Here is a 20889-nt window from a genome sequence, read left to right on the forward strand (position 1 = left end):
TCTTTATCTTTTGATGAATTTTCTTTGTATCCCAGTCTTCATATTTCATTGATAAGTATACCAGTACTGTTCATGGTGGCGCTGGCTGTGGAGAGCAAACCGTCTGTTCGACTCTGGTTTCCAGCTTGGCTCTCATTTTTTAGTCATTAACTCACGTAAATATCCCATCTGTCCTGCTTTCATGCTTCTTTTCGTCAACACTCCACGCTGCCCTAGTCTGTGTATCAGCCAAGTGTGTGGGGATTTCCTGTGATTTCAGAAAGGATAAGAGAACCCCAAGAGTGTCACTCTAAATCGAGGTAAAATCATGCGATAGTTTTTTGTTCGTTTGTTTGTTTGACTGTTTTTTTCCCCACTGGCATGTACAGTTGTTCTGAAACCCTACATGTGAGCTCAAACCACACCTTTATTTTATTAAACTATTTAATTTCGTATATGCGTTAATTTCAGTTTAAACAGGTATGCAAAAGGTTTGCATTTCTCCACTTGAGGATTTATTTAGGTTCATCCTGTGTAAAACAACTCGCAGTTGGAAATGGCATGATGGAAGTTTTTTTACATGCACATTTTTTGGACAAACCACATTTTCAACTCCATGTGCGTTGTGAAACATGTAAAATGAAGCCACACAATCATTGCAGTCCTCTTCCCTCCACTGTTTACTAGCCTCTAGACATTACTTTGCTGTTGTAGATACTTCTATACCAGTTGGGACTACCATCAGAATTTAATTAAAAACTATCACATTACACACAGATTGTGTCCTTGCCCAACAACTGCGCTTTTGAAGTTTGGATTGGCTAAATTGTGTTTACTTCTCCATAATGTTTTCTTCAAGGAACACTTTTATTCCCCTTTTGCTTTAGAGGTGTTTCTTAATACAAGTAATTTAAATGGGACATTTCAAACAAATATTAAAATATGGTCACAGTGTTTAAAATAGTATCTCTTAACCCTCTTCTTTAGGAAACCCTTATTCACCATACATTTAAATTTAAGTTTGTAATGCTACATCTTGACACGCAATGAGTGCAACAGCTGCATAAGATCCAGGTCCTAAATCAGCAGCTTTAAGGCCACAGTGAATTTCATCCAAGCGTCTTTACAAATGATGTGGTTCTAGAGGCTTGGTAATTAGTAAGCTTCTTTGTATTTTCTCTGCACTAGGCTGTTTTCTCACCTGGCATTTTGCTCTCCGGACTGAAGATCATTTTATTCAATAAGGAGTTACGAAAGAGGAAAAAGCATTAGGAGCTGCGAGCTCGCTTTCAACTGCCCGTCAAGTTTTCCAGCTCTCAGCTAGCAAACTTGCTAGCTCAGTTGCTAGTGGAACAGTAAGTTCACACAGTTTATTCAAAAGATGTATTTGTACCATTGACTCCTCTCACATAACTGTATGCAAACCATTCTGGGTCAGTTTATATAGGGTGCAACACAGCTAACACTCTATAATAGCTTCCTCTTTGGTCTCTCTGTCTCTCTGTTCCCTAAAAGGTCATTGTCAAGTCAGTATGCTACTGGTCAAGTGTGAATTTGCGCGTCAAAATTGAAGTTGAGCTGGAAATTTAAAAAATAGCATGGATTTACTTCACCCCATATGCACATCCACAGATTATGGCGATTCCACTGGAATTAACTGATTTCATTTTGCCGTTTTAAACCCTTCGACACTTTAAAAAGCTCTACACTCTACACTTTAACAATTGGGAAGGTTGTTTTTTGTACAGTGTATGTATCAACCGCAGCCACCCTTTGCAGGTCTGTCATTTGAAGAAAAATCTTCCACTGCTGTATATATCCCACTAAGCCTGCAACCATTTGCCCTTCAGTGCTTAAAATGAGAAGTTTGTTCAGGACAAAAGTTAGCTGTGTTCAAGGACAGCTGTCCCAAGACATGTCATTTAGTTCAACATTTTATCACCCATCGCTCTTCACACTGACCAGACCCACTCCCAGACCTTCCTAACTCGCACTTTATACTCTCTGACTTGTAATTTTTCAAAAACTGTGAGAAAAATCAAACGGGGAACAAGTGAGCAAACTTCTCATTATGGAATGAGACATGATGCCTGATAAGAGATAGGCAGCTGATTTGGTGTATGAATGGACCCTTAGTAAGACTCATCATTGTAATTTTACCAGCTTTCATTGAAGAAAATGCACTTTATGATCCCACACATTAAAAAGTTGTTAAGTTTCCTACTGAAAGTATTCATCAAATAAGAGATCTGAAACTGAAAATAATAACTTCCCAGCCTTATGCATTGATTTTTGAACACTGGTGCAAACTGGAGAGTCTAGAAAGCTTTGCTCTTTGATCATGTAATTTGACATTTAAAGTTGATTGTTTAGATCACGATAGAAGTATCTCAGTGGTATATACATCACCTTAATTAGGCCAGTTATCCACGGGGATACAAGAAATTGCCACCAAACAGCAAAATGTTCCCAGAAATGCAAATCTCGAATAGTTTTAAACAATGTTCACACTTTTGGGGTGGACTTTTTTCTGTAAGCCCAGTGACATTACATTAAAACAATTCCACATATTTAAAACCAAATATGAGAAACAGAGCATGCCTCGGAATGCAGTGAGGACTCTCTCAGTAAAGAAAAAAATAACTTTCCTCGTTATATATCCGTAACTGGGTTAGAGCAATTTTTGCTTAAGTTCATTTACAAAGATGTCATTTGCAATTTGTTTAACATGACACTTCTGCTACTGACCCACTTTGAAGATGTGATGACTTAAACTTTATGATGAAGTAAAGCCTCTTGAAAAAATTCATGATGATGAGACTTATTCTCTGATAATTCCAGTTTTGACTCATGATCTCTCACTGACTGGAGGCAAGGACAGAAGGGATCCTTGGCGCGCTTCTCTGCCCTTCACCTCAATGCCATTCAATGCACCGCGCTATTAATTTGCCAACCAACAGATAAACATCAGATGACCAGGGGACCCAGATACATCTGTACAATTTCTGTGTGAAGTCAGCATTTGTGATTGTTTTGGGTTTATATTATATTAATGACATACAGTCACTTTTAGAGGGAACAAAAGTTCCCAGTGAGCTGCTAGGGTATTTTAGTTCTGCTTTTAGGGCTAATGTTCTCAGGGCAACATTGTACCAGAAACAAAACTGAACTTGCACAAATCCAGACTGCTGCTGACCGTCCCATCGTGAGCAAATGCGAGTAGCACAACTTGAACTCCATGCCAGATGGCGGAGCTTGCAAATCAGAGATAACTACAGTGTATGACAGGTTAAATGTCCTTATAGTCCCAAACTGAGTGCTCACAACTTCGACTGGAGTTGGGCGACGCACCTCAAAACATTTTTAGTGCCAACCAAAATATGTCAGTAGCATTGAATCAAAAACTGCCATGTACTGAGTGAAAGCTCGGATTGAATGTTTGGTTACTTGTTATTTGATCCGATATTTCCTGATTTTAAAAAAAAAAGCAACTCCACAAAACCCTTTGCTGCAAAAGCATATGCGTGGTACCTAAAAGGCCCTTTACAAAGCCCAGACTGTGACTCTTTTGAGTAAAAAAGTACAGGCGATACTAAGGTCTAAAGGTCTGTTGGCAACAGTCCAAAGGTTTAGCAGCTAAGCTAGCCAACTGGCACTATGGTAAATGGATTTGTTCATTACCTGACAAATACTAACCTGAGGCAGACCACTTCTTGCGAAGGATTGCAGTGGATTTTCAGTGGCGGATTATTGTGCATGGATTATGCCTCCCTGCCATTCAAACACACCAACTAACTTCACAGGTGCTTATTATATAGTGCCCAGGTATTAACGTAACAAGAAAAGAAAAAACACTCTTCCAGGCTGCAACAGTGTGAGTTTTGATTTCAGGCTATATAAATAAAACTGTTTTGAGAACTGGCGTGATAGCGTTAAACATTTCTGAATTTAGATTTATTTTGTTGAATGAAAAAATGGGTTTTGTAGAAAACATGTTTATCGCTCAATGTAACATAACGTAGGTAGTGTATAAGCACAGGTATCTAAAAATTTCAACGGACGCCCAACCCTAACTTTAAACAAATCTAGACTCGATTAAGCCCCTAGTTAATCTGATAAATCCACAGAGAAAAGAGGAATTCAATATAAACTGGGGAAAAGTGAAGAAAAAGGACATTTTCAGCTAGTTACACCGGCAAACCTGTGCATACTGAAGCTATCAAAGCCAGTGCAATGTAAATGGACAACTTTGCAGTTTAAATTGATTTAGTTTTGTAGTTCTTCCTTGAGAATACACTTAAAGAAACCTGCTGAGACATCCCACAGACAACTAAGTCTAGTGGCAGAATAGGCTCAGACAACCAGAAAGATTCAGGGTTTCCTTTTGAGTTTACATTCAGGTCTAACAGACCTAAAGTGTTGCAACAATACAACACAAGACACAACTCACTCTCTCTCACTCTCTCTCTCACACACACACACACACACACACACACACACACACACACACACACACAGACCCTTGTTTTACTATATCTGTAGGGATCTGTCATTGACATAATGCATTCCCTAGCCCCTTAACCATACCTTCACCATCACAACTGAATGCTTAACTCTAACCCTAACCCTAAAACCAAGTCTTAACCCTCAGACAGCCATTTAAAGTTGTGGGGTCCAGCATTTTGGTTCTGACAAAGCTGCCGGAACCCACAAATATAGTGGACTCCCAGTTTCGGACCTCAGAAATGTAGTAAAACAAGCGTGTGCGACCACACACGCCCACACACGCCCACACACACACACACACACACACACACACACACACACACACACACACACACACACACACACACACACACAGAGAGAGACAGACCTCCTAACCCCTCAGCCATCACCCTCTCAGACTATGATTTGAACTTTGTTATTTATTACAGCCTTCGTTCCTGTTTCTCATTTCCTCTCGTCGACAACCATCCAGTCGGAAACCTATCATACAATCCAGCTTGTGGACTATTTTACATGATAATCTTTTTTTCACATCTCTTACAACACTTCCTGCCCCCCCCACCCCCCGTCTCATCTCCTCTTTCCTATCTGAACCATTTCTCTCCATCTCCCAGCCCGTCCTCCACTTTACTAATCTCCTCGCCCACTGCTTCCAGCTAAATGAATCACCCTTGCATTTCTCTCCGTCCCAGTTTGCTCCACTCCTATTTTCACCCTCCATCTCTCCCCCCCTACCTCCCCACACCCCTATCGGATTCTGCCTGTCTTTTATACCTGCCCTCCTCGATCCCCTCCTTTCACTGCCCTCCTCCCTCTCATTCCCTCCACACATGGCGAGCAGAGAGGCTGGTAGGAGAGTATATAATTTCTCAGAGGAGGAGCTGTAAGTTGACTGCTCTCCAGGCCAAGAGCTGCTCTCCCGTGCCCCTGGGTTCACGGAGTCACGGCTCTGTTCTGCTCCAGGATTATGCAGATCTTAATTCGCTTCCGCTCGCACCTGAGGTTGGCAGGGCATGAAATAAGCGAAGTGTTCGCTGCAAATAAAAGTTTTTGCCATCAGGAGGGGGAGAGAGAGAGAGACAGAGAGAGGGAGGAAGAGGGCAGGGATTTGTGGAAGGAGGAAGGAAAAGAGAGAAGGGAGCTGGGTTGCTTGTAGATGGTCTGAGTGAGTGAATGAGGGGAGGAAGGGAGACATGAGGTGTGTGGCAGTGCAAACCAAGACAGAAAGACAGGAGGAGGGAGGGAGAACACACTGACTGGAGCTTGCCATCTTCTTCTTACATGACTCTACTTTAGCTGAACCTGCTCTCCGCATGTGCCGTGCGCGCTCCACTCTATTCCTTGCCCCCTCTACAAGACATGAACCCAAATGTTTAGTAGTCGCGACATCTTTCAGCGCCTCGGTCAGTGCGCAGTGACTGGCTTGTTTTCCTGATGAGCTCTTCGTACCCGACGCGTTGTTGGTAAAGTGTCGATCACCCCCATGACTACCATGTCGTCCACTGGAGTCCCGGCGTTGCCCTTTAAACTCCTCACAAAGCCAGACATCAACCCCGCGATGCAAGTAGGGATTCCACAGGTAGTTTGCCACCAGGACAGGTTTTAAGGCCATGGTGTGTGATCTATCTTGCAATCATTCATTTGTGCACATAAGCTTGTTAGCAATTTGCTGATTTATTTATTTATTAATAACCAGTTTACAAACTGCGACCGTGAAATCACATTCTGATTTTCAGAGTTGGAGAGGACAGAGTTTGCTGTGTGCTTTCAAAATAAATAAATAAATGACAAAATCTGGATTCTCATTTGTCAAACCAGGCCCACCTCGTCTCGAACGTGCGGCTGCATTAGAGGATACGTGTCGTTTTTCTCATTCAAGGGTGTACCTGGTGAAATGCCACCGATATTTTTTTGGGGGGGGGGGTTGGATAGCTGGAGGTAACCCAGAAGCCGAGACCCTTCGCACCGACGCGGAGCCGCCTCGGCGTGCCACGCTTGCCTCCCCGGAGGAGCTGCAAGTTTAAAAGTCCGTGACACGACGGACGCGACGCGAACCGCGCGGGACATCGCCTCTGACGGCTGAAAAGTTGACCCAAAGCAGCTGCTGAGAGGGGGAAAAAAGGGGGATAGGAAAATGCGAGCGCGCCTCACCTGATAAAGCCTCCTTGGAAAAAGCAGAAAGACAAGACAGACAGAATCCGAACGACCCGTGGGAGCATCCTCTGGCTCAAAATCTCTCCCCAGTCCCGTGGAATAACTTGCAGGAAATAAATTCGGGAATCAGCAAATCCACTCAGCAGCTCGTGAGACTGGGCTGGAGGAGGAAGGCATCGTCTTCTCTCAGTGATCCAAGCTCGTCTTGGGGGAAACTTCTCCCCCCTCCCACCAAGTCCGGAGGGCTGCACACAGCCACACAGCAGGCTCTCTGCTTCGGGCAGCTGGACGGCGCTGGTCAGCCGGGCAGTGTGTTGGTGCTTGTGTCGAAGGGGAGCCTCGGTTTGCGTGTCACTCTGTGTGGTTTTTTTTTGGGAAAGTGTGGGTTCACCAGGGTTTCTTTTTTTTTTCCTAATGTACCCCCCCCCACACACACACACACAACACACACACACACACTCTCACACACACACACACACACACACACACACACACACACACACACACACACACACACACACAACCACACACACCCGCTCCAAAAAATTAAAAAGGGGTGAAGATTTAAAGCCACAGTAGCTTTTGTTTTGATGGCTTCCTCATGTTTAATTAGCTTTAATTGTGATGGAGGGAGTGATGGCTTTGTTGATGGGCTAAATTGCAGTGTTGAATACACGCAGGTTGATGCCCAATCTGGAGTGAAACAATAATAAAAATTTCAGGTAGGAAATGTTGGGGGGGGGGAGGCCCTTCAGGAGCATGAAGTGTTTTTGTGTGTGTAAAGGAGTACAGCCTATGCAGAGCCTGTGTAAAGGGCTCAAAAATTGTTGGCCACTAGAGGGCAGAGCATGTCGAAATAGTTTTTGTACATCCAGTGTGGGGAGGACTTGAAGCTGCACTAATAAACAATTTATGAAACCTATGGACATCGCTTAATATGAAAGGAGTTTCTCGTAGTGACGAACCCAGAGAGACTTATTTCCTAACTGTGCACTTGCTGTCAGCTCCACCGAGCGTTTTTTTTTTTCTCTCTTCGGCCTTGTTTCCAGCCGCAGCAGGCAGCTGTTTCCAGCAAAAGACAAAAACATGACTCCATATAAATCTTAATGTGACTCCATGTCAGATGTGCCAATAGGCAACGCTGCTGAATTCACAAAGGACGGTTAAATAAAGCAGCAAAATCAATGCAGCAGAACCAGAGGTATCATCTTTATTTTATTCTTTGCATCCTTTTTCTTTGTCAAAACCTGGCACCTACATTACCCATACTGCAATTTGACCACCGGCCGGTCAGTCAGAAATTTGGGTGTGTTATGCAAGTAGTGGCTGATTGTAGCTCCATTTATCATTGTGTAAATAAAATGAAATTTTATGTTAGCAGTGAACATAACCTTGAACATCTTGATGGAAACGGTGTGCATTGCTTTCTGACACTGTGTCTTATTTGATACAACCAATAGCGGTTACCAAAGTTAGAAATGCTTAAAACCTATAAAAATCCATTTCAGGTTGGGCTGCATGGTTTAGGTTAGAGACATTTTTTAAAAAAAAAAGCATTAATAAAAAAAATGGGTGTGAAACCCGGGGTCTCTGGCATGAAAGTTACACACCGACATGCATATTCGCTGCACCCAACCTACTTTAGGAGCAATGACATATTTGTGTTGGAGAAGCATTTAGTGTACAGTCACTAATGGAAATTTTGTGGTTGTTGTTGCCTTTCAGGCGACAACTCATTAAGTTTGTTCAACGAATGACTACTTTTTCAGACATCTCAAAGCAATTGGGACGTCTCAAACAAGGCCAACGTCATTCTACTTGTGGGAATGGGCTCTGTCTTTCCATCGGAGAATAAATCTCTCTGTGTCGATTAGATACCTGCTAGGTGTCTTTCAGATGTGCAGTGACTCAGGTTATAGATCCGTGTATCTGCACTGTCAGTATCCATTAAAGCTCTGTATTAGAGATCACAGGGCAGTAGCACAATGTGACACATCATTCACAGGGTTTGACCATTAAATTGTTTCTGTTGCAGTCGTTCATCTTCTCAAGTGTTTCCTAAGCAGGCAGCGGTGTCACCTTTTTCTTTTTTTTTTTTTCTTAGCGTAGGAAAATAGAGCAGATTAACCTTTCCTTATACAATTACTCAATCTCCTCGTTCCTCTCTCACTGAGACATGGGTTTTAAAAATGCATTACATTTCTCCGTTCTTATGAAGGACTGAAAAATCATAAGCTTCTTTGCCTTCTTTCAATCTGATAATTAATTTACATCAGTTTTTATTAAAATCAGCCAAATTATGGCAATATGTTTAGCTCTGCTGCATGACCTGGCAAGCAGACTTTCATCCCTGTAGTAGAAGTCAAACGATTTGTGAAATATTTATTGAATCAGTTTATTAGAATGCCGCCCACGGTTTATGGTAGCTGAAATGGTAACAGTGTAAGACACTGGTGTAATGCTCTGCTTCTTTTCCACTGTCTCGCATTTCTTCTTATACTCTGCCAGCTGCAGAAACTTGAGAGGCGCGCTCTGTAGTGTAGCGAGGACGTGACAATGAGGGGACGTGGAGATGGGGTGAGCAGATGTGGAGGCGATGTATGAGAGAAGAAACAGAGAGGGGAATTGAAAAGATGAGGGCTTCTGCAGTCTGGCGGGTAGACTGCTGTTGCTGCTTTCCGAGCAGTGGAGCTCTAAAATAAGTGCTGACATCTGGGGCTAGAGAGCGTGGCCCTGTCCATACCTGGCATTGAGACACGTCTTGGGGGATCGGAGCCCAAGTGGACAGCCCTCAAGTATGTCAGTTCACACCTGGCATTAGAATGCATCTTCACGTGCGTCTTGAGTGACCGCTTGTGATCGGATCGAACCTCCCCGCTCTATATGCAAATAAACACGTACATCAGTTACGTTTGCAAAGACCAAATGCGTTGTTATTTTTAACCAGTAGGAGGCAGCAATAACCTTCCCGTGCCAAGTCTGCCAGACATTAAGAGGAGAGGAAGAAGAAATCAAAACAATACAGACTGAGATGTTTGTTTGACGCACTTGCAATATATCTCTATGGGCTTTTCAAAATTTTCAGATGTCGTAGACAAAGCTAGTTTACGTGATTTGTTAAGATTGGATCATTGTATATTTTTCTTATTGGCATTGTCCCATGAAAAAAACAACATTAGCCTGTTTCTCAATATTTACAGACTTCCCTACCCTGTCCGCGGCCTCAAGCATTCATTCCTACTGAAGATGCAAATCTTTAAAGGAGTAGGTTGGACATTTTCGGGAAATGTGCTTGTTCGTGTTCTTGCCGAAAGTTGGGTGAGAAGATTGACACCAGTCTCATAGCCATCCAGTGGGACAGTTTATGTGGGTGGTGGGTGGGTGGGGTTACGTGTTGTCACTATACCAGTCCAAGAAATAGTCGAGCACATAACGCCCAATAAGAGCACAAGGTGCCGTTTTTAAACTTCATTTTTTGTATGGATTAAACCAAATGAGAGGTAACATGTTAATTAGTGGTCTTAAAAGTGGTATCAACCTTCTCATCGGATTCCCAACGAGGAGGCAAATTTCAAACATTTTCCCAAAATATTTTCACTTTAAAAAAAAAAAAAACCTTTGCTAAAAGAGCTGGGCAGGTTTAAGCAAAAATTTCTCAAACAGGAGTGAATTTGTTGGCGAGTATTTTCAGCAGTGGATTAACACACATTTAGTGCTCCATTGAGTATGCGTGGTAGTAGGATGGTGTATGTGGGGCTGCCTAAAAGTAAACTACAGTGCCCATGTGCCCAGCCCTCAGTGCAACAATGTGGCTCTCTCTGGCTTTCTTTTTTCTTTTTCTTTTTTTTTTTTCTAATTTTGGGGAAAACGTTAGGTCTATTGAACTGATTATTAACATTGTTGGTTTTGGTCTTTTCGTACGAGTTGTTGACAGTACGGACAATATAAATAATTACCAGCCAGACTGTACATTAATTGAAAATGACCTACTGTATTTCCACCTTACTTAAAGTTAAGTTTTTAAAAAAAAATGTTGTGACTTAAAGATAAACAACTCTGCAAGAAGAAAATGAGCTTCCGATAAGCCACCTAAGTGATATCTGTAGTGAATGCTGAAAATGTCAACCCTTTCATCTTGTCTGTCACTCTGTAACCTCTCACCCTGCCCTGATCTTAGCGTCGTAGATTAATGGCCGGCTTGCCAGTGAAAGGTCAGATTCCAGCTGTTGTGATCACTCCAACCTTTTTCCCTTTCACCCATACAACTGAAGAGAAAGTGTTGTTTGACCAACCTACCTTAATATAACCATGAGCCATGCTTCTGTTTTATTCATGGTCACATACCAAACTTGACCTTTAACACAGTAACCTAAGGAGACAGTGTTTGAGATTGGCTCTAAATTTTCTCCACATGGAATCACAGGCTTGTTTCTTCACTTCAAGTCTGTAAAGAAAGAGGGAAATCACTGAGGCCCTGATTAAGTCCAGCAACAGTGTTGAGTGGAAATCGCTCCAAAATGTGTGTGTAATTCTCTATCGACTATCCATTATGTTGTCATCACATTCAGCACTTGTACATTATGCTGTGAAGTAGTTTTTTGCTGGAAAATTTGTACCTTAGAAGGTTTTCACCCCCTTAGTCCTAGAGAAATGGCTCCACAGCCCGGCACCAAATCCCAGCCTTGAGCCATCCCCCGAGGGATTGACCTGTGGCTGGAGTAGCCTGCTTGTGGACTAACCTCTTTCTTATCCTCTGCTGCAGAGTAAATAGCATTCTGCATGGCTGTCTGGGTTTTTCGGTCTAGGTGAATACAAAAAGCTTTGTGCAGCAGTCCATGCTGTTTATGGCCTAAAGAGGTGATTATCCTTAAAATGGTTAGAGAAAATTACACGGAGACAAGGTTAACGTGCCGTCTTCTCTGGTTGTATCTCAGCTGTTTGGATTTAGGACTTTGGTAACAACCGGCTGCGCTCTTTCTTCCATGTACATATTTTTGCACTTTTTACAAGATTCTTCCTGTCATTGAACAATATTGGATACCGATTATCGATTGGTATTCTGGATGACCTGCATCATGTGCAAATTATTTGTCAAGGTTTTGCCGATGTTGTCAGGGTGACAATATGCATCTCTTTCACATTCACTACAAATGATCAGTAATGTGTTTTAAGATATTTTATTTCCTCAACTAGTTCAACATTTATTGAAAAAAACACAATAATAGTCACATCAACCCAAATCTGAGAAGGTGATGATGTTGTTTGTTCACTGCTTCTGTGTTGCTTTTAATGTTTTTAGCAGCTTTAACTGAATTTGTTTTTAAACCTAGACTTAAGAATTATCTTTTTAGTCAAGCTTTTTATTTCTTTCAGTGTTTAGTATTTTTTATATCATTTAGTACTGTGCTTCTTTGTGTAAACTATCCTCGTGTTATGTGAATGGTAGGTCAAATAACATTTATTTTTATTGTTGTTATTGTTGATGACAGTAGGAAAATGAAAGTAAAATAAACTTAAATTACAGTTTGTAGCAAAGTGCTTTACAAAATGAATATAAATGAATATAATATGTAGCACAAAATCCAATAAGCAACAATAGTACAGAGTGCATATATGGTATCAAAGACACAATAATCCATAACTTTGCAAGTGATACATACAAAGTAAATTTCAATAGTTCAGAGGGGAAGTCACAGAACTGTTACTCAGTTTGTCCAATGTTTACTTTATTTAGGTTTTTCTTGTTTGGTTTGTTTTCCTTTTTTGCTTTAGCTCTTCTTTTCATTTTTCATTTCATTTACTGAAGTTTTACATTTGGTTTGATACAATCTGTGGTGCTCTGTGGGCTCATTTTGTCATTTTTGTCATCATCTTGTGTATATAAAAGAAACTTTTAGATAAGGTTTTCTAAAAGGTACAAGGATAAACCTAACCAAAAACTACCCACCATTCAATGAAGAACGTGCTTGGTCATATCTAATCTCCTCATACATAAATATGGGACTCAGCCCATCTCAGCCTAATCCTCATGGCCTTTGCTGTTTGCTCAATCATGTTTTCAGCTCTAAAAAACTTGACTTTAGGCAAACTTTATTTAAAAGGAAAGTGTGCCATAAATATTTTGTTTGTATCATACGATTACATGTAAGGGATGAATCCCCCCCCCATGTAGAGGTAAATGTACCCAAGGTCTTCGCAGATGTATAAAGTGAAGGAATAATCCAGACAGACATGACCATCCATCTAAATACATAAAGTATCCATTCAATTTGTACAACCAGCCAAAGTAGATAGCCAATCCAAAAGATACCTGATAGGCTTTGACAGACGGACATGGTCACCATTAAGGAAATGACAAAGCAAGCACATAGTTCACTGCTGTACCACAGCCCCCCATTCTTTCGAAGATCTTATGATAGTAGAGAAACCGCCTAGAAAGGAACTACCACCTGTATTATATTGAGAGTTTTAGTTTGGTTTCTTTTTGGTGAGTCCATTTTTATTAATAGTTTGCAAACAAGATACAAAACAGCCTGAAAAAACATAATTAGGCACTTCACAATATTCATTGTATCTGTGTATATATACTGTATATACCTTTATATATTTGTCTGAATGTAGCCACATTTTTAAGTTAATTTCATCTGAAGTTTGATCTTTAACACTTTACATAGCTATGCAGACATGTTTGTGCGTATCCTCTCGCTGGATAAGATAGTGACGACTAAGTTTCACATTGTGTGGTTAAACTTCTGTGTTGGAAGAGTTGTTACACATTGCCGTAATGACCCAATATAAAACACAAATACTTCTGCATACGTATAAAGAAATGGTTTGAAGATAGATCAAGATAGATGTCTGTACACTGGAAGACTAGAAACAGGTGCTAGACCATTTCTTGGCGGGGCGTAGTGACTTTCTGGTGTCTTTAACCTTTTATTCACCTCTGAGCAGAGTCAAGAAAGCAAATACACATATTATCCCAAAATGTCAAAGTTTTAATTTAAAGGAAAACTACCTGCATTTTACCTTTAGTGATCTTATCAGTTGTGATGACATTCTTAATTTTAGAGATATAAATATATAATGATAATATCAGTTTTAGAAAGAATGCTTTTGGCATCACCACATTAGTGATCAGACAGCTTTTACATAAGTTCTCAGTTTAACAAAATTATGGGATTCACTTCTTTAGAGGTGAAAAAAAAGGTGAATGTCAAAGTTATTACCCAAACTGCCAACTGTAAAGGTCCACTGCTTTGCAGAGTTGCTTCCTAGTTTAACTTTGGCCTAACCTACCTTATCCAAGATTTACTGACTGATCCCTCACATGGGAATGCCCTGTGCCCTGTTGTAAAGCTACATTTAGCAGTACTGCCATGTCAATGTATTACTACCATGACACTGAGGTATGAAGAATTGCCCAAAGTATCAAAACAGGTCTCCAAAACACAAGCCTTTAAGAACTATAAAGTTAACTAATTATTGCAATTTAGTTCACCTCACTGACTCTGACTCGAGCTTCCACTGAGGCAGGCAGCCTTTATCACTTGATTGACACATAATTACAAAGAAAACTCCATAGTACTACATTATCCAGACTCCACCAAAGATGTAATAACCAAGATGGAATAAAAATAACATATCCAACGTCCCAGAGTTCCCTTGCTTCTTCTCTCTGACCTGTTATATGACGGTGTCTGACCCCTGTCAGAAGAACATGGCTTCTCCTGATATTGCCAAACAACTTTACAGAGGTCTAGTATGTTCAACAGGTTTATAAATATATGAACAAACTGAAATGGATAGAAAAAGGTCAAACTTTGAAGACAGACGTGAATATGGTGACATGGTTTAGGTATGTCACTGGGGGAAAGGTCACTAATGAATACCTTGGAGGACTGATCAAAGATGGTTAGTACCTCCTTTCAGCCTTCTGCTTTCCCGTGTTGTCTGTCTTGCACACTATAGAGCATATTTACCACACGATGATTTGTTTTATCCTCACTGTATTTGTCTTCGACATAGCCTGTTGTTTGGTAGAAAATTGTCCTCCAACAGCACACCAAGTTCTTAGTGGCGCATTCCTCCAAGTAGACAGACGCTGGTGCTTTGCTCTTGGGTACAATAGTGAAGTCAACACTTTGCTCAATTCCAGATAAGAGCTTCAAACCTCAACAGCAACTCTGTTCCAACTCTCAAAAAAGAAAACGCCATCCTTGAACCTTTTTACTCTTTCACAGCCTCCTACAGCTGCAGGAGGAGACTCTGAAAATACCCTTTTTTTCCTAAACCTCGTGTGGGGCAAGACCAAATGATAAAATGGACACCACGTAACCCCTTTCACCTGCATTTGCATTCCTTCCGACTCACCACGAATAACTAGATCCCTCTTTTTTTGTGGATCGACAGGCCATGTTGCCTGCAGAGATAACTCGGCTGTGCTGTTTAATTTGTTCCTTCCATGTACAGCCATACCTCCCAATTTTTAACAAGGTGACCCACACATAAACACACACGTTCATGTAATTTAAAGGCACAATCTGTGATTCAAAAACAAAAATCGAACCTACTGTATGAACACATCTTGCTACCAGTTCCAATTTTTTTGACAGGTATTTTCATAAAAGAAAAACAATATACTAAATACTATTGTTTTCTGATGCTTTAAAGAGAGACTTTCCTCTCAAGAGGAATGAGAGCAATTCAGCAAGTGCCCCAAAATGACATGTGCCAACATTCAAGTGACAAAACCCTTTAGTGACTGTAGTACCTATAACGGGAGCAAAGGAGAAAGTCAGGTGATGTTATTATAGAGCAACAAAATCCATGTAGGGAGGAGGTAGGGGTGGAGGAATGGGTCAACAAAACATTGGACGTTAACATGGGGGACCACCTCACTTTCCTGTTTCCAACTGACAGTCAACTTTATGGATCTTTTAAGCATGATCACGATCATTCCCTAACCTTAAACATGTGCTTATCATTATAACCATCATGGCGAACCCCCCCCCTAACCTTAGCAAAGTAGTAATTCACACCCAAACCCAAGTGTTTCCCTAACCTTAAGTACTTAGTTTAACCCAAACCATAATCTCGCTAAGTTATTTTAGTACCTAAACCTAGACAAACCTTACCAGAGTCACTTCATAAAGCAGAGTCATTTTATAACAGTGATTTGTAACAGTTTTGGAAGGTGCAGACAAATGTTGTCCTGCTGAAAGGGGCGTCAGATTAGAAAATGCTTCTTTGTGTTGTTCTGGATGGCATGGAGGAACAACTTTGTCTCTAATTTGGATCACTTGTTGTTCAAAAGGCTTGATTACAACAATAACGTTTAATAGTTCAGTAAAACAAACCAATAATTTGAATAATGAGCCTGTGAGAAACAGACAAAGTGCTTATTTTATATTCATAACTCTTAATTTTAGGTAACATATGTCAATGTACCACAGATTTACATGGTAAAAAAAGCATTGATTTTGCCTTTTAAATTGAACACACACATTCAGGAGTGTTTGTAGAAACCACAAATAAACAGCAGGCTTTCGTCCATTAGCAGATACCCACTCTTATTTTTATTTTACGCACTTAAACACTCAACTCCACTTTCACACACCATTCTCCATCGATCAGTTGTAAAGACTTGTACGCTGAGGAGATTGGAATTGGTAGTCTTTGAGTCATGTTACACCTTTGATGCAGTGGGTTTTAATTGCAGCATCTTTTATGATACACAAGCCACTGTATCAAAGAGTTGTAACCATGAAATACAACTCTGCCTGTGTTGACTTGAATGTGCAGCTGTGTGCAGTTATGTGCAGCTTTATGGCTCAGGATCATGCAGCAGCCATAAATAAATTGTTCTATACTGTTTTCGTTCTCCTTTTAATTTCAAGCGTCTTTGAGTATCTTGAAAAATCTAATTTCTGTGAGAGTGGATTTTGAACGAGTGTTCAATGGCTGTCCTATTTTCCACGTTATGCCTGTGACGCTTGGAGGGCTAGAAACAGCGAGAAACAACAATACGGTGCCCTGTGGCTTCCTTTATTTTGCTGTTGTGAGTATGTGATGGAAATGAATAGAATGCTAAGGAAAGCGGTAATGCATTAAAGTTTAATTAGCTAACAGAAGCAATGAGGAGTTAAGAAATCTGCCTCTTGGTTGTAGTTTTCCTTCACAGCGAGGAATCTTTTGGTCTTACGGAAACTAAAGTACCATCTCATTTTGTGTGGAAATTCTTTGTACTTGACCTGTTTCCTTTGATCTTTTTGAATTAATCATGGATTTATATTCAATCATGAATGCTCTGAAGTTCATGTATACTCCGAGCAGCCTTGTACATATCAATTTTTAATTTCTACTTTACTTGGAACGTCACCTGTGCTACACATTATATTGAAATGTCATTCATAAACCTTGGAACCAGCATTATTTTCTCAATGGTCCACTAATCCAATACAGTAAATTGTAACTATGTCATCATAGTTATAATTTACTGTATTTTCCAAACACAAAGTGCACCATAGCTCTGAGTCAGGTTGTTCTTTTTGCCCAGTTCCCATTAAGGGAAAAAAATTCTTTAGATTCAACCGCCAGGCTTGCAGCATCCTTGTTTGGATTTTTTTCAAGTATATCTTAAAACAATACTAACATGCCATACATACCTTGAAAGAGAGATACTAGTCACTGTAATCATTCCTCCACTCCATGAAGTGATTCTTTTGTAAGGCAGCTACACTGTAGAAAATGGGGGACTAATTCCAAAAAAAACCTGAGTATCTTATTATGATTGATTTGGAAAAATGCAAACCTTTCCTTCAAAACCTGTAACAAAATTTTCTTTGGTTGATGTGGTATGTCCTGTTTGGCCATGCAAACCTTCACAGACACAGTAAGCACCATCTGACGTATGAGTAAATGCACCTTAAATTGGTTTAGTTCAGCAGACTCGTTGTTTAGTGTCTCAGACTGAAGTACAAAGATGTATGAGTGCGACTCATGAGAGATATCTTTCTTTCACTGAGACCTGAGCACAACAACAGACCAACAGGGGCATTTGAAATGGACATGTCTGTTTTTGAATGTAAATCACTGATTGGAATTCAGAATGGGTAGGTTCTTCTTATTCATGTTCTGCCATGGCTAAAAGTGCATTTGAGCGCATGCATTCAGAAAACATTTTCCATAATTGATCAGTGACTCTAAGCTGCATTACAAATTAGATGCCAAATTAGTTAGGGTGAAAATAGAGCCAATTACCATACAGTTGATTGAACCCTTTGTGGTCAGATGGGATCTGGAAATGTTTCTCTGAGTTAATGAGTCTAACAGGGATTTGAGTTATGATACATAAAATAAAAGAGGCAGAAGCTCTTCTCAAGTGTCATAGGTGCCTAGACGAAGAAGGGGGAACCTGCAGAATTGAACAAGAAATTTCTCTGACATAAGATATGATGAAACCAGGAGCAACTGCATCTTATCTTTTTATAATGGAAAAGGTTGACATTGTAGTCTTCCACTTTAGCAAGGAACAGACCTCAGAGGTTACATTTCCCATTTCACATTTGATTTGCACATTATACACCAGCTGCTCAAGGGTAAAGCTGATTTTCAGGAAAATGCGACAGTTAACTAATGCTACTCATTTCAGAATAGTCTGAGGAAAAGGGGGATAACCAATAATTGTGCTTGCAACAAGAGAGCAAGAGACCAAGTGCAGTGGGGAGAGGGTGATTCATGGTTCAGTATCAGGAAAATGCTTACGTGAGATGGCAAGGGAGGTAGCGGCCCCCCTCTGAAGGTTGTAGATGTACTGAAAAGGTGTTTTATAGCATTCAGAAGATTCATCCTGTTTTAGTTGGTCACCTGAGGGGTCATTTAGTTCCAATATACTATTACAGAAAAATTCACCTCACCACAACCCACCCACCTAGCTGCAGTTGATTGTAGTTCCCACAGTAATCGTCACTGAGTTCACCAATCATGTATTTATCCTACATCCTTATCTTTCCCAAATGTGGCAATGCAAAAAGAAGTCATCAGTGCATTCTGATGGCTTAAAAGATGAAAAGAATAAAAAAAAAAAACAGCTTAGCGTATTCTGTGCAGTACTTTTGGAAAAGATAACGATCTCTCAATAGCAAACTCTTCACTGTGATATAGTACTCCACTGATTTGTGCCAGCTAAAATGGCTGCACAGCAGGATTCAGATTCAGGTTATTAGCTATTTATTTGTGGAGTTAATTTCTCATATTTTCCATAGTCATTTTTACAACATAGATTTTTGAGCATTTTAACATTAATCTTCATGCTATAACTTTTTTGCGGAAAAAAATCATGTCTTCCTCATGCATTATGGATCAAGGCTTACAGTACATAAATTGTTGTATAAATGTAAGAAACTCCCAGACAAAAAGTTAAAGAGAGGAGAGGTATAGTTAGTCTTCTAGAAAAATGTCTTTAAAGAGTGAATATTATCTTCAGTTTTTTTAAAAGTAGAGTTTACACAGCAGCATGATGTTTTGAATGCACTTAAGTTAAAGAAAGTATTTTTTTCACTCATTTCTCAGAATACACAGAGGACTAAACACTTCTACTGAAAACATGTCTTCAATACTCTTCAAGTATTGGGGGGCTTGACTTTCATCTGTCTCAGCTGCGTAACATGGTTCTCACAGTGATACCAAAATAAGCTCCATAGCTGGAAAACAGCAGGAGATTCAACAACACTGTAAACAACACAAGTGTGTGGTCTTTTATGTGCATGACCTCTGGTATTTTAGCAAAAGGAAAGAAAACCTGGAGAAGAACTCGCTTACTAAACCTACAGCCAGGCACTCAACTGCTGCACACTCAGAAATAAAGATTCAGGAGGAGTACATGTTTGTACCGAAAAGTATTGTGTTCACAGCAACCACATAGTGGGTCTCATGAGCCCAAACTCATGGGCACATGAGTGCAATATAAATTTTGTGCAATATAAATATATCACATAGTTCCTGATACCAAATATACAAAATTCCAACAAGTCCTCCAACCTTAACGACTGCATAGGTGAGTTGTCTCGATCCTCTGATACGACGAAGCATGTCCTGAAACAGAGCCCCTACGGTGGCGGGCATATGGGCCTTTCGTTGTCATGGCTACAATAATAAACACGTGTTAACAGGTAATCATTTGAGTTCTAATCATAATTATAGTTCAGCACCTGAAAAGATCCATAGATAAATTCAGCCGAGATGGCTCGTAGAGATCTGCTCCATTCCCAGCTGTGGTGCTTCTGGCTTGTTTGTGTTTAAAGGTGTGTATATAGGTGGGGAACCATTGAGGGATCATGTGCGTCGATGTGGAGGAGGTTTGGGATCTGGAGGAGACAACTATGCCGTTCTCGTGAAACTGGTGAAAATTTAAGATTTCCTCAAGGGACATATTTTGTTTAAAGGTACATTTTGGTCCAGAAGGTGACGAAAGAGAAGAAAGGGCAGTGTAGGTTACTGTGCGAGCAACAGGGTACAGTTCTGGTCTACTTTTTTAAGAGAGCGTGATCCTTTGCTCTCCTCATCAGTTTCCCCCTCTCCCTAGTTATAAATATTTAAGAGAGCTTCAGACCAACAGCACGGGGCACATGAGAGTAAGGGGGAAAGAGAAATAATCATAAAGTTTCAGTTTAGGACAATGGGAGAGGAATTCAGAGTCAGGAGTGAGAAAGTGAAAAGGGAAAAGTGAGATTGGTTGGTGAGATTTGGGCTGATTGTCATATTCTCAATTTGGCAGTGGGCAGCAGGAAACAGGTGCAACATGAACCCAAAGTGAATATCTTTGGGTTTTAGACCTTTGCTCGGACAAAAAAAAGACATTTAAGGATGTCAGCTTGGAAATTATAATTGTCATTTTTCACTGTTTTTGGACAATTATAGACAAATAATTAATTGATTTAATAAAGAAAATAATCTGCAGATTCATCGATGATGAAAACAATTGTAAGTTGCAGCCTTAAACATCATATCACATCAGTGCTCTTATAGATTCAGCTGCAGAGTACAGCAGTACCCCTTTTCTCGGTAGAGCAGATTGCCGATGACATACTGCAGGAACAACTGGAAATCACACTGTTACACCATGAATTGATAAATCCCATCACCTCCATCTTTGCACTGCAGCAGTTTTGACTACAGCTACTCCAGAATAATATAAGCAGCTGCTTGTATTCCTAGTTCTCATATGGCGCTCAAGGGCTGGAGGGGTGT

At 40.4% G+C, this 20889-nt stretch overlaps 1 protein-coding gene across 1 annotated transcript in view; it reads right to left on the minus strand.

Annotated features, from left to right (window-relative positions):
* Positions 1-5979, minus strand: part of glra4a (glycine receptor, alpha 4a) — a 43399-nt gene extending 37420 nt beyond the window's left edge. The window contains exon 1 of the mRNA XM_040120561.1: positions 5935-5979. Within this exon, the coding sequence (XP_039976495.1) occupies positions 5935-5979 (45 nt within the window). The remainder of the gene's footprint in view (positions 1-5934) is intronic.
* Positions 5980-20889: the final 14910 nt, after the last annotated feature.

Source organism: Xiphias gladius, chromosome 23 (genome assembly GCF_016859285.1).
Source record: "Xiphias gladius isolate SHS-SW01 ecotype Sanya breed wild chromosome 23, ASM1685928v1, whole genome shotgun sequence".
NCBI lineage: Eukaryota > Metazoa > Chordata > Actinopteri > Istiophoriformes > Xiphiidae > Xiphias > Xiphias gladius.